General features: G+C 31.2%; 1 protein-coding gene across 1 annotated transcript in view; it reads left to right on the top strand.

Annotated features, from left to right (window-relative positions):
• The window catches only part of LOC107437019 (mitochondrial sodium/calcium exchanger protein), a 45,626-nt gene that overhangs the window by 12,492 nt on the left and 18,642 nt on the right, over window positions 1-14,492 (top strand). The window contains exons 3-9 of the mRNA XM_016048882.3: window positions 1,811-1,863; window positions 4,953-5,010; window positions 6,779-6,881; window positions 6,971-7,138; window positions 10,704-10,796; window positions 11,235-11,339; window positions 12,978-13,091. Coding sequence (XP_015904368.2) covers window positions 1,811-1,863; window positions 4,953-5,010; window positions 6,779-6,881; window positions 6,971-7,138; window positions 10,704-10,796; window positions 11,235-11,339; window positions 12,978-13,091 — 694 coding nt within the window. The remainder of the gene's footprint in view (window positions 1-1,810; window positions 1,864-4,952; window positions 5,011-6,778; window positions 6,882-6,970; window positions 7,139-10,703; window positions 10,797-11,234; window positions 11,340-12,977; window positions 13,092-14,492) is intronic.

Genomic DNA, 14,492 nt, shown 5'->3' with positions numbered 1-14,492 from the left:
AATTTATTGCAGAGTTACACCGTTTTCAGTCAGCGAGCGCCATATCTCAGCAACTGTGCACAGCCACAGGACGACAAGTATCAAGATTTACAGTGGCCAGACGCCTCCACAAAGGTGGCTTATTTGCTAGACGTCCTGAACGCCGCATACCTTTAAAAGTTAGCCATCGGCGGCACCGTTTAGAGTGGTGCAGAGAACGCGAAACCTGGACACCTCATCAATGGACTCTTCACAGATGAGAGTCGGTTTAGTGCTACAAGCGATTCTCAACGTTAGTTGATCTACAGAGAGGTTGGAGCTCGATTTCATCCCAATAACATCGCGGAAAGAGATCGTTACGGTGGTCCTGGAGTGGGGTGGCATTATGTTGAACGGGCGGACTGAGCTTCAGATCTTAGACCGAGGTTCTGTAACTGGAGACTGCTACTGCAATGAGGTAATCCTACCCCATGTGCGTCTGTTCCGAGGGGCCATTGGACCAGACTTCATTTTTATGGATGACAATGCCCGGCCACACCGTACTGCTAATGTTCAAGAGCTACTGGAAAGTGAAGATATCACACGAATGGATTGGCCAGCTTACTCTCCAGATCTAAATCCCATAGAGCATGTGTGGGATGCATTAGGGAGACGTCTTGCGACACGACAGTATCCTCCTGGTAACACCCATCAGCTGAAAGATGCGTTAAAGGAGAAATGGAGACGTTTACCCCAAGAACTCCTGGATAATCGGGTGCTTAGCATGGAGAGACGATGTCAAGCAACAATTACAGAAAGGGGAGGGCATATCCCATACTAGGGAACATCTGCCAGTTGTACTTACGCTTCTTCAGGCAATCATGTGTAACGCCAATATATGTCAAATAAAGCCTTTTTTTGTTCCATACCCTACTTTAAGCTTTATGTTCATTTCTGCGCCATTATTCTTTTACCATCGTTTAAGTACAAAATAATGTACATCATATTCAAATTCCATGTCAATCGGATGATTTCTTGTAGAGTTATGACAAAAAAACGTACTTGTTGCTTAAGTTTTGCACACCAGTGTATATATTTTTCATATTGGACGCAGCTCAATAGTCTTTGAACTGTGAAATACTGTGAGAAGGAAAATGTTTTTTCTCTCTTCTTCACAGAAGTAGGTTTTACTGATTGGGTCACGATATTATCGATATTTATCGAGTGTTTGCAGTTTTTTGGTATTTATCAAGCGTCAATTATTATCGTTAGTCTGTATTTTTCGCAAGTATATCATGTTTTGATATTTATCGTGTTCACGATATATCGAAAGAATATATTTTTTATAAAATCATCGCGTTAATTAAAAATGACGATATTTCATGATATATTGCTCTGCTGTATTGAACATTAAAATAGTCGTATATTGATTGGAACAATTATTTTTGCGTTCCCCCTATGGTTCATCTAACGTATACACCATGTTTCATAGACTATGTTGGTCTAAACATGGTAATTTCAGTTATAACCATCCAGTATGTACAGCGAATAATTTAATTTAATATTTTGTGGACATTATTTGTATGCATGTATCTTGCAGCATCTTCTAAGCATCTTTTAATATATAACTCTAATTTCTTTCAATTTAGCTAAACTCAATATGTCATGCGATTCAAAAATTAATCCCACTTGGACAAAAAAAAAGAAAGTCATCTTGTATTAGGCTTTCTATTTCATCGTGGAATAATTTGATAGTAGTTTTAATAGCTAACAAATGAACACATTTTATAAAAACAGTGTTATAGCACTTTTTTTAATCACTGATTGTAAATTTATTATATTACATTTATAGGTTATATGGCTTTTGATACTTTTTGCAGCTTTAGGACTCACAGCCAACGAATTGTAAGTTCATTTTGTGTTAAATTTATACCTTAAAAGAACTTCTCTCAAATGTTTAAAACATTTCTCAAATTAATCATTAGCTGTAACAGGGTTTACTATTTTTATTAAAACTAAATAGATAATTTTATTATTAGCAGATTTTTTAAAATATCCTTTAAAACCATTAGTGATCCAATTTTTATACCAGCTAACATCACGGGTTAATCATGGCTAACTGTTCACTATTAGTTTTTAAACACTTCAATCGGGGTTACTGTAATAAACATTTTGTCTACCTGTTAATGGCTATAAATCCCTGGCCAAATTATTAGACGCATTATTACATTCTATAGAAAAACTTAATTATACTTTATTGTTTATATGCGCACTTGTTTACGTTCGTCTATCAATTGGATAAATTAGACGATATATATTATAAATTCGATGATTGGATAAATTAGACGATATGTTATATAAATATAGAATAATTATTATATCAGGTATTATATTATAATAATCAGACCAAATTATTAGACGCACTGTATTTTTTTAATAATTACATGTTTTGCACGAGTTTATATGCTACTTGTATATTTAAATAAACATGTAATGAGTTTTTATTCAGGAAATTTTTATATACTTCCTATTTATATTTATTTTTTAACGTATTGCATCACGATATTAATCAATTGATACACGAAGATGAACGAGCGCAAACCGGTTTCAGCCGCGTAAAAATAATAAAGTTGTATAGTATCACCTGATAATTAAGATTTTACATAGAATCTTATAGTGCGTCTAATAATTTTAAAAGCGAGCAATTCGTGACGCATGAAATTTATTTATATATTTGTCAAAAATAATTTTGTTAATACAGAGGAGTGTCAAAATAATAAGAATAGTTCTATACTGATGTAAACAATCTTTCTTTTAGAAGCAAATGTTTTGGGAGATCTTACATAGCAAACTGAAGGATTTTGTATAGCAAATTTGTCTAAAAAATGTTTTGTAAATAATTAATAAGAATTGTTCCGTATTAACTATGGTGTAAACTTTCTTTTCGAAGCAAATGTTTCGAAAGATTTTAAATAGCAAATGCTTTGGAAGATTTTACGCAGCAAATACTTTGGAAGATTTTACATAGCAAATACTTTGGAAGATTTTACATAGCAAATGCCTTATTAGATTTTGTATAGCAAATGCTTTAGAAGATTTTGTATAGCAAATGCTTTGGAAGATGTTGTATAGCAAATGCTTTGGAAGATTTCATATAGCAAATGCTTTAGAAGATTTTATGTAGCAAATGCTTTGGAAGATTTTATATAGCAAATGCTTTGGAAGATTTTACATGGCACAGTTTGAAAGTTCATGCTTGAAACTTTAAGAAATAGTGTACTTTTTACCTATGCAAAAGTTGCATCGTGCAAAACGTAGAAAGTTTAAAGCTTCTTTCCTTTTTTTAATACTACTATAATTCCAAAAGCTTTTTTATGTAAATATCACAATTTTATGGAATGAATTGATGTTATTAAAGATAGATCGAAGCTTAACTTCTTCTCCTTATTTAGATCGATTCGAATTTTGTATGGATAAAAAATGACACCATTTATAAAAACTTCAAACATTATCTTTTAAATTGTGCCAACAGTTTTGCCATGTAAGAACTTCCGAAACATTTGCCGCTAAAAGAAAGATCGTTTTCTTAAAGTTAGTAAAGAAGCATTCCTATTATTTTTTTCATCCACCTGTATGTATTAATGCCTGAAAGATTTTAATACCAACCCATAACAGGAAATGCAATAGACTGATTCTTCATGCATATTTTAATTAATACTTTTACTCATTTAAATTGTTTTAAATTTTTCTTTTCAAACGTTCAAAAAATTGCATTCAAATAAGCACAGAAATAGCTATTTTATAGGAATTTAATGATTTGGCACAAGAATTGACTAGTTTTACAAGGTCTCCCTAGCGGCTTACGATGACAACTCCGATCATTAGTAGCACCATTGGTATTGGACATTAATAGGGCACCTCTTATAAGGTGCCCTACACTCTTTTGACGTTCTTCCTTCTAGTTTTGAATCACTCTATGTAAAGAATATTCTGTTGCGACCGCCCTTAATCTATATTATTCCAAGTCCCGATCGTTAAGACACGGTTCCCAGTAGAACACCGAAGTCAAGGGCAAGAGTTGTTGCTTATGGGAGTACCTGTACAACAAGGCACATCGATGTAAAAATAAGGGGATAAACCGTAGCGGGGGGTGTTGATCGAAAAATAAATAAAAAAAAAAGAATTTTGAGGGATAGTCAAGCTGGTACACCGAAGTCAAGCATCACTGGTTGCGATCAGTGTGGGGGACCACTTGGATCAGTTTACGAAGGGACCGAGGGTGTTCGGTATTGGTCCTCGTTAAACTGTTCTACCGTAAAGTGCTCGACTTCGCGCGCAGGTCATCGGGTTACCAACGCGGAGGAGCTTTCCCCTCTACAGAGGATTAAAATTGTGATGGTATGCCTTCGGATCATCCTAGGGGATGTTTTCCAGACCATCGCCCATTGTGCAACTCTAGTGTTACGTAAATAAAGTACAGCTATATTATTCGAACCCTTGTCAAAAAGGAAGTCGTATAAAAATCCACGTTGGCGACGGAAATTACATTTTAAAATTAGTGTTTTAAAATGTAAAACGCTATCAAAATCTAGCGAATTGCTAATGTGGAAGGCAGGACTAAAAGACAATATTTTGTTAGACTGTTGGAGGAAACAGAGGAGTTGAAAGGCGATTATAAGGAACACCTCCAAGTTTTATCAAACTGGTTTGTTGTGATATATTTCGATAGCTTTTGTTTAATTTTCTTCTTGTTTAAATATTTATTAGCGACCCCTAATATGTACACTTTTGTGTCCTCATATTTGAGAAGGTTTTTTAATTAATAAAGGATAGCCTTTTAAGGATCTGACATGCCATTGAAATGTAAGCACATGCTGACGAAGTATTAATGCCATTTTTTTCTAATATTTTACTGCTATTCAAAGTAATAACAGATTAATGAATAAGAGCATTAATTTTAATGATATTGCATTAAATGTATCACTTTCTTGTAGCCTGTGTCCTTCTCTGTTCATCATGTCAAAGGCAATGAAATTATCTCAAAATGTTGCTGTATCCTTCTTTATTGAAATCATGTCTAATACAAATACTTTTATATTCACTTTTTTAAACAAATAAAAGCAGATTTTTACATTACAGAAGCAAATAAGAACATTATCCAGAACAAATTTTAACATTTCAAACACCAGAAGAAGCGAGAGGCATAGAGAATTGTATTTATTCTTGTATAATGAATCAAATTTTTTGAAATCAGTTCCTCTAAATCGAGTAAATATCGTTTCTATTTTTTTTTTGTTGCCTTAAAGCATAACAAAATATGAAAGCCGTCATTCTATGTTCGATTAAATTATTCTATAACAGTCGTTACATTATATATTATATAAGGAGTGATCAAATGAAAAGGTACGAAATGACGTAAAAACGTAATTTGCATATTCTGCCATGGGAGAACGTAGCGAGACATCTCGGGATGCGATTGCAGTCTCTGACTGGGATCGGAGCATGCGCAGGAGAGAGCAGAGGCTCTTATCAAAAGCGGCGTCCGTATGTGGCAGTCCGTATGAGGAGCAGTGTGGCGTTCGCGTTGCAAAATTCGACGATTGAGGAGCAGTGTGGTGTTATCCGATTTCTGACAGCGGAAGGTGAGAAACCGGCAGCTATTCATTGCCGGATGGTGACAGTTTACGGGGATAAATGTGTCTCTGACAAGTCTGTCAGAAAATGGAGTGCCCGTTTTTGTGCAGGCCGTGAGAGTGTGGGTGATGACCCGAGACCAGGCCAGGCAAATACTGTCATCACGAGCGATCTCATCGACAAGGTGCACGACCTAGTGAGAAGTGATCGACGTGTCACATTGCGAATGTTGGCGGTGAAGGTGAATGTGAGCTATGGAACAGTGTGGTAAATTGTTCACGACAGGTTGCGGTATCGGAAGGTGTGTGCCGCTTTGGTTCCGAAGCAGCTCACCGACCAGCAAAAGGAACTGCGTATGGGGCTAGTACTGCAACATCTGTTTCGGTATCAGGAAGATCCCGCTTTCATGGAGCGGATCGTCACGGGTGATGAGACCTGGTGCCATCACTAAGAGTCAGAGACAAAGCGGAACAGCATGCGTCGTGACTTCCCCCTAAAAAGTTCAAAGCCGTGCCGCCTGCAGGCAAGGTGTTGCTCACCGTCTTTTTCGATGTTCAAGGTCCTCTACTTGTGGAATTCCTCGAGCACAGAAAAACCATTAACTCCGATGTGTACAGTGAGACACTCCGACGCCTACACAGGTCTATCAAGAACAAAAGACCGGAGCTACTCACGGAGGGTGTAGCTCTGCTCCAAGATAACACGCGTCCGCACGTCGCCATAGTCACACACATGGAACTGGCCAAGTTCAAGTAGGAGATCTTGGACCATCCTCCGTACAGTCCGGACATGTCGTCCTGCGATTTCCATGTATTTGGTCCACTAAAGAAACACCTGAAAGGGAAGCACTTCAACTCGGACGGCGTACTCAAGGACGCTGTAAAAGACTGGGTCTCGTCACGGCCACAGGAATTCTGGGAACAAGGAATCCTGCGGCTTGTTCATCAGTGGGATCGTTGTGCTCCGGCCGATGGTGTATATTTTGAATAAAGTCTACATTTGTACCCACCGTGTCGTTTCGTACCTTTTCATTTGATCACCCCTTGTATTTATATTTTTAAGATATTAACATTTTTGTTGAAAATAGTTATCCTGACTCTTTTTTGCTGCCCCTGTAAACATAAATAAGTAAAAAAGAAACATTATTGAATGTTTGGTTAAATGATTCTTTAACAGCCGTTATTAGGGAGTAACTTTATTAGCTTTTGGAAACAGCTCTCCTGATATTTTTGCTGCCATTGCCGGTATAAAGCAACAAAAGACAGAATTGGTTATAGGAGGCTTATTGGGTATGTATTTAGTTTACTACCAATTTAACATACATTACTGAACAGCTTTCATATCTGACAATTTTAATGGATATATTTTTATTTTGAAGGTTCTGGAATATTTGTGACAACTGTTGTAGCCGGATCTATACTTTTAACTCAAAATTTCGGAATGATGAAAAGGCCATTCTTACGAGATTCTTTCTTCTACATTCTAGCTGTAGCATGCGCCTTTTATCTCTTTTTCTCAAAGCATATTTTTATCTATCATGCAATTGGTAACACCTCCATATTATTATTCCCCCTTCATTTCTTATTACTAGTTCGTACAGCGATTTTATTTTGTATATTTTATCTAACTTCATTTCAACAGAATTTTTTCTAAAATCAATGAAATTACGAGAGAGAACTATTTTTTTTCTAAGCAATGTGGTCTTTTTTAACAATGTGCGTACGAATAAAATAAACATGTATGTTCATGACCTACCACAATTATATTTATTCAATCTGAGGGGAGAAACCATCATTTCGGTCATTCAGAGTAACGATCCTTTAGCAACAGTAAACTAGTATTTTAAATAAAATTTAAGAAACCTTCTCAAAAACTGCTATCTCAAATTATCAATATTAAATAAATAAAAATTAGTAATATGTCTTAGAAAGTTACGATACATAAAGGATGATATGATAATAGTATTTGTTAAAAAGTTCAGAAATAATCGTAATTGATTCGCTATTAATTAGTTTATTATTGTTACGTGATTTAGTGTTAGATTAGTTTGGTCTTTAGTAAATAGATGACAGCATAATATATTTTACGTCATAATATTTTTCAACTACTTGAATGCAATGTGCATTAGACATTACATGAATAAAAAGTTGTATTTGTGGTTAGATAGATTATTGTAGAGTATACAGGGCGTTCATAAAGGGAGGAGGTAGATGACAGGCACGCCATTAAGAGTGCCTGGTTTGTGTGCAGCATCTGAATCTGAAATTTTATTTAACTCAAGTATATTTTTTGCAAATTATTTTCGAAAATTGCAATAAAATAGAATCAGCTGTTCTATCACAATTTAATGTTTTAGTGGGCAAATTAGTTGTCATTTCAAAAAATTACGATTTGTGAGTTATTATTATTCATAGGCCTATTATATATCATTTATGGGCCTATTTCAATGTATTTTTTGACAAAAATATTAGATAGCATGGAACTAAGATTTTTTTGATAAATAACCATGCAGACTAAAATGCGTATGAACAGCCAGCTCTTCATAGAGGGAGAAGTGCCTCTAGGGCGTACGATGATCTATAGACAGGGTTAGTCCTACGTCATCAACGACGTCACTAGCTCTCTTCGTTCCAAACTTTGTTTTGAACGGAGCAAACAATATGGCGTTTCTCATGTAGTTAAAAGTGGGTCAACTAAATCTTTGAATATATTAATATAGAGTCGAATTTAACCACTGAAATGGCAAGAAAAAGTGTTGCATATATTAATATTATGTTAATCTCTTTTTATGATATTAATTGGAGTAGCTTATTAATTGTAAATGATTATGAAAACTTTTTGTATGTATGATTGGGAGAATTTGTATTTAATATTTACCATATAAATTGTAGTTATAATCTGGAAATCGGAAATTTGTGAATCTTATTATTTGAAAAATGTTATTTCTAATTTATGTTTAATTTTTCTTAAAATATGTATATTATATTAAATAAATTTTTTTTTATAATATTGAGACAACTTATTAATTGTAAATAATAATGAAAATTTAAAAACAAATTAAAAAGTTATGTAAGGAGCATGAATAAAGTCAGATAAGTTAGTGAAAATTATAAAGCATTTAAGATACACGTTTTTAAAATAGTAAATTTACCAATAAATTTGAGCTAAAATGATAGGAAGTAAAAAAAAAAATATTATGTAAACAAGATCTTAACACAGACGTTGACAGATCTTAAAACATATTTACAACCAAATTATGAAATAAATTTGGATGACTTGAATATTACGTTCACTGTAACAAATAAAATATTACTATGAAGGTAATTTAAAAAATTTTGATTGAGACTGTCAAATGCAAATTTTATTCTATAAAAAGTGATAACAGTAACATTTGCCAAATATAAAAGCTGTATAACTAAATATGTATACATGCATTAAAGAGTTAAGTTTCTAAATTAAAAAATTTCTTAAAAATTTGAATTATATTTATTTCAAAGGCATGCGAAATTAATATTATGAAATAAGTAAAATTTAAACACCTATGTGAATACATAGATTAATAAATATGAATGTTAAATAAAAGTTTATGTATGGGATAAGTATGTTTTAAAGAATTCTAAAATAATTCATGTTGCACTTTCTTATCGAATAAAATAGGAATCTGAGATTTTAAGATAAATTCATATATAACACCTAAAAAAATTGTTCCTCTCACATTTATAAATGAAAATTTGAAATTTAAAATATTAAAATAATTTAGCTATTCTATATATTAAAATTCTGGAAACTAAACATAGTATTGACCCTTTTAACATAACACTACACTGCACTATTATAACACTACACATTAACATAGCACTACACTAGTAACGTTAAGAATAATCTAATATTAATTATCTAATAATAAGGTATCTTAGTTTTCTCAAAAAATTAATGCATAAAACTATTGTTAAAAGCTAATTAATGATGATATTGACAAATATAAACAAGAAAAAATCTCAAGTCAAAATAAATCTCAGTTTAAACTAAAACTCTGTGCACATTTAACAATATGTATACGTATTAAATAATTTAGTAACATAATTTATTCCCATTTAGTAGTTAAAAACTAAAGCTAATGAGAATTAGCAGCAATAATCAGAAAATCTTAAGCAAACAAAGTTTACAATAACTACAAATTTAATCATCAGACATAATTAAATAAACAGACATTAGTATTGATAAATACAATCTAATTATAGATTAAAAATTACAAAACGTTTTAAAACAATGCATGCCTATCCATAACTAAAGAAAAAAAGATCAAGATGTAGATCTAGATGTAGATAAAGAATATGTAACAAATTCTAAATAAAATAAGACATTATTAAAAACATGAAACAAGAGTTAAAAATATTGACGCTTAAATTTTTATACATCAAAATTAAAGATAACTTGACCATTTTGAAACTTATTTTAATAGCATTTAATGCACTTAACTCGTAAAATCTACTGATACCCCGTATAAAGAAAACTACTTAAATTGGGAATAAGTCCCTTATAAGCGCTATATAAATTTATTTATTTCAATAATAAACAAAAAATCTTGCCGTCTTAAATTCACATAGCAAATGTCATTGAAATGGTTCGTTCGAAAAAATGTTTGGAAGGAGGCGGGGTTTGACGTCATAAAATACGTCATCACTGTCTCTATCAGTTTTTACTTCCAAGGTAGTTAATCAAAATATTTTTTGGATCTAGAAAAAATAATTTTAATAGTATTCCTATTCATTTTTAATAACGATAACTTCTGTTGTGTGAGAAGTTTACAGATATCGTGTTTCTTACTGTTAGTAACAACCCAACACAAACAGATATTATTTAAAATTTTCAGAAAAAAGTATTCATTTTGTTTGTGATTTATGAATGAAAACAATTGGTTTTATTCATGTTATGTAAGCTATATTCATTTAAGATTTATTATGGTTTTATTTTTTAAAAAAAGTATTCAGCTAATTTAACAAGAATCTGTGTCAAACTAAATTCGAATTTTATTTCACATTTCTAAATTATAAATTCTAATGACTGTCTATAAAAATGTTTTTGTAATTTAACATTACTGTATTTTACAGGTTTTGTACTTCTGTATTTTGTATACATCTTTGTAGTTGTATTAAGCAGATACATTCATCAAAAGCATCTAGAAAAAATGGACAAAGCTAAAGGTAATCGCTTTTATGCCACTTTCACTAGTTGCCAAGTTAATTATTTAGTGTTTTAAAATAGAAATTATTAATTTAATGGATCTTGTTGTATAAAATTGCGGAGGGATGTTTTCGTACAAAATTAAATGTTAAGCGTCAGAAGTGGGGCATTATTATGGATCACTCCATTAGATTCTTTTTTTTAAAATAAACTTTTGCGTTACCGGTGTCTTCAGACTTTTGGTCTAAACTTAGAGCAGCTCCTGCAGTAGTGTGAGTCGTAAGTACAAGTGTAACATTAATGCATTTTATAAATTATTAATGGAAGTCCTGTGGTACATTATTAAAAATTAAAATTTGAAAACATTTCAAGATTCCATTGCTCATTCAAATATTTTGTCTATTAAACAAAATTAAAAAAGTTCTGCCATTTAAGTATTTTTTGTTTTAATTTTTTAGAAGCGGAAGCGGGAGAAAGCGGTGAAGTGAAAAAAGGATTGAAAATAACGGGTACAAAAGCTGCTGATTATGATAATCCTGAAGCATATGGAGTTGTTTTAACTGGTAGGAAAAGAGTTTTCTAAAACCACATATTTTATAAATATTTTACATTAAAAAAAAACTATTTCAAACATAAATTCACGTCTGGCAAGTCTTGAAAATGGGCATCTATTTTTAAAGTGCTTGAAAAATGTCAACTGGTTTCATAAATATTTGAAGCGAATGAAGTCAAACAATCTTTCAAACATACTTATTATTTCCAACAATGTAAAAAAATATGATTGGTTTTACAAAGAACACTATTTCCTTATATATATGGTGTTCAAAAATTTGTGAGTCACCAATGTAATGACACAACTTTATTATACGAATTTTTGAAAGCGAAATTGATCATGTATTGCATTTCATTTTATGATCCGTAGTCTAAAAAAATTTGAAAAAATTTGCTCTATAAAGGGTTGTGCTACGAAAACCTTGTGGAAAGCTGAGTATTGTTGAAGAAATGAAAAGTCTGCTCTTTTATTTAGTTAACTTTGGTAATAATACAGCAAAAATATTGAGTATGTTTTAGTTTTTTTGAAATTAACACCAAAACTGATAATTGCGATAACTACAAAGTAAATTGAAACATCTTTACTGTGAAATTGCAAATAGTGCTAAGAAATAATATATTGTTTAAAAATTAAGCGTCGTATCTTAATTTAAAAGAAATTGTTTATTTCAATTTTTTTCAACTAGTATTGCTAGTGTTTCATTAGTTTAAAATTATTTCTTCACACATTAAAAATAATTTTGACGTGTGTTGAAAATATGACGGGAAAATATACGATTTTCTTTGTTTTAAGCAATTAAGAAACATCATATACTAATCAATTACATCTGTTCAGCAAGAAAATTTACCAGTTCTTTTTTCAAAAACTGAAAAAATTGATAGAACAAATATTCCATAATTAGTTTTTATCATTGAGAAACAAAATATGCGAGTCCACCATGAAATTGTACAAGCTTCCAATTTGTCCAATATAGGCTTCCAATTTGAATTTAAAATCATGAAATTATGATTTTTTAAAACTTAAGTGGCAGCTAATCGAAGAAAATATTCAGTTTAAACATTAATGAACTACTTTCTTTTTATAATAGTACTTTTTTCATTATTGTGATTTTAAAATTGGGGTGTTGATGGGTTAATATTAATTTTTTAAACACCGAAAAAAACCACACATTTCAAGCAAGCAATGAAAAATCAATATGAAAAGAAAGAATTTAATTATAAATGAAATAATAATAATCAACACGATAAATTACTTTTCACCTTTGAAACTAGTGGAGCATTTTATTAGAATCCGAAACATAAAAACACGATTTTAGAATAAAACACAATAGCATAAAAACATAATTAGAAACATAAAAACACGATCTGACAGTAATTTTATTTCAAAGCTGAATTTGCGGTAGGTACAGATTTTACCCACAAAACCGACTACTTTTTACGAAGTAAAAAAATAATATATTGAAAATCGGAAAGAAGTACCTTTAGAGAAATTACTGGCATCTCTATTAGCGAGAAGCTAGTTTAAAAAAGTTTGAACAAAAAGTAACGAAATTTAACAGATATTGCGGTTTGTGTTTTTACAGAAATTTTTTAAGGTTTATGGCAGAAGAATTTCCATTTCATCTAATTTTGTGCAATTTTTTTTCCAGCTTTCTTTAAATACAACTATGAGGAAGATCGTCGTCGAAATACATTGAATCATTTCTGTTATGACAATGAAGTGTTTTCAATATCATTACCCTCAATTTCTGAAGCTCCTCCAAGTAAATCTTATTTCTTTTTAAATCCGCAATATGAAAGCTCACACGTGAACACTCTCAATCACTCACAATCTTTAATACTAAATTCATTTTAAAATATACAAGGTTTTCCATGAAAACCACCCTTAATGTATATTTTCAGAGTATTTTTCTCGAATGAAGACCCATAAATGAAGAAGGATACAAATTAGGGGTAACACATCGATCTGAAAAAAAAAAAAAAAAAAAAATGACAAATCACAATTGAGGAACGCGGATGTAAGAAAATCCAAATCATGTTTGATTGCAAGAAGAAAACTCTGAGAAATGAAAAACGACCCTTAAAAATACAATCAAGTTTCAACCAGTAATCAGACAGATATTAATAATATGGGTGCACGCCTTCCTTAATTCTGATTTATCACACTTCTATAGAGTTCTTGTTTTTATTGTTGTTTAAATATTCAGTTGCAACACTTAATGTACAATGCGCAAAATAAAAAACCGGACCACCATGAATAATTTTGCAAAGATTAATAACAACCTTGCAAAGATTTCGGAAAGCCCTCCCTCATTAGTCAGCGTACGATAGACGCGTGGGGGGAGTGAGGCAAGTCTTAAGGGGTCAAGTAGAGATTTTAAAGGAAATGTTTCCTGTTTCAATGCCATTGCTTTTCTTTTACATTACGCATACTATATCGCGAACATTACTGTATCATATCATAAAAGATAGTGCATATATAGTTTTTTTTATTTATTTATTTTTTTGTATGATGTGACTTTAATTATTAATATTACTGAGGAGTTTTAAAGTTATTTACTATTCATTATTTTAATTGAATACTAGTTTTTATTTTTTTCAAATTTTTTTTGTATAACTATGTTCTATTGAAGAAAAAAGAACAAAAAAATAGCTGAAATTATTAAATAAGTTCAATATACATACTGTAACTTCCATATTTCTCTGAAATAAAGGAAGTTTGTGCGCAATGCTTACTGCAATCTCAGAAACGTAATGTATTTTTCGTTGAACAAGCGATTTAAAAATAATGTGAATAACTATTAATACTGCTTTTGAATTTGAAACAGTTACTTAATATTTATTATTTTAAATCGATACGTTGAGTGACAATAGTTTTTTATTCTTGTATAATCATTTCCTATTGAAGAAAAAAGTAACATAAAAAAGCTGAAATGATGGAAAAAATTAACTGTACATAGCAAAACTGCCAGATTTCTCTAAAATAAAGGAGGTTAGTGCGCAATGATGATCGCTCTCTTTGAATCGCAATATGTTCATTAATGAAACGATTTAACAATAATGTTAATTTAATTATTAATATTGCTTTAGAATTTTAACTAGTTATTTACTATTCATTATTTTAATTAATAAGTTGAGACAACATAGTAATTTTTTTTGTAAAA

This window comes from Parasteatoda tepidariorum, chromosome X1 (genome assembly GCF_043381705.1).
Source record: "Parasteatoda tepidariorum isolate YZ-2023 chromosome X1, CAS_Ptep_4.0, whole genome shotgun sequence".
NCBI lineage: Eukaryota > Metazoa > Arthropoda > Arachnida > Araneae > Theridiidae > Parasteatoda > Parasteatoda tepidariorum.
The sequence above is the reverse complement of the archived record's forward strand: the minus strand, read 5'-3'. Positions and strand labels throughout refer to the sequence as shown.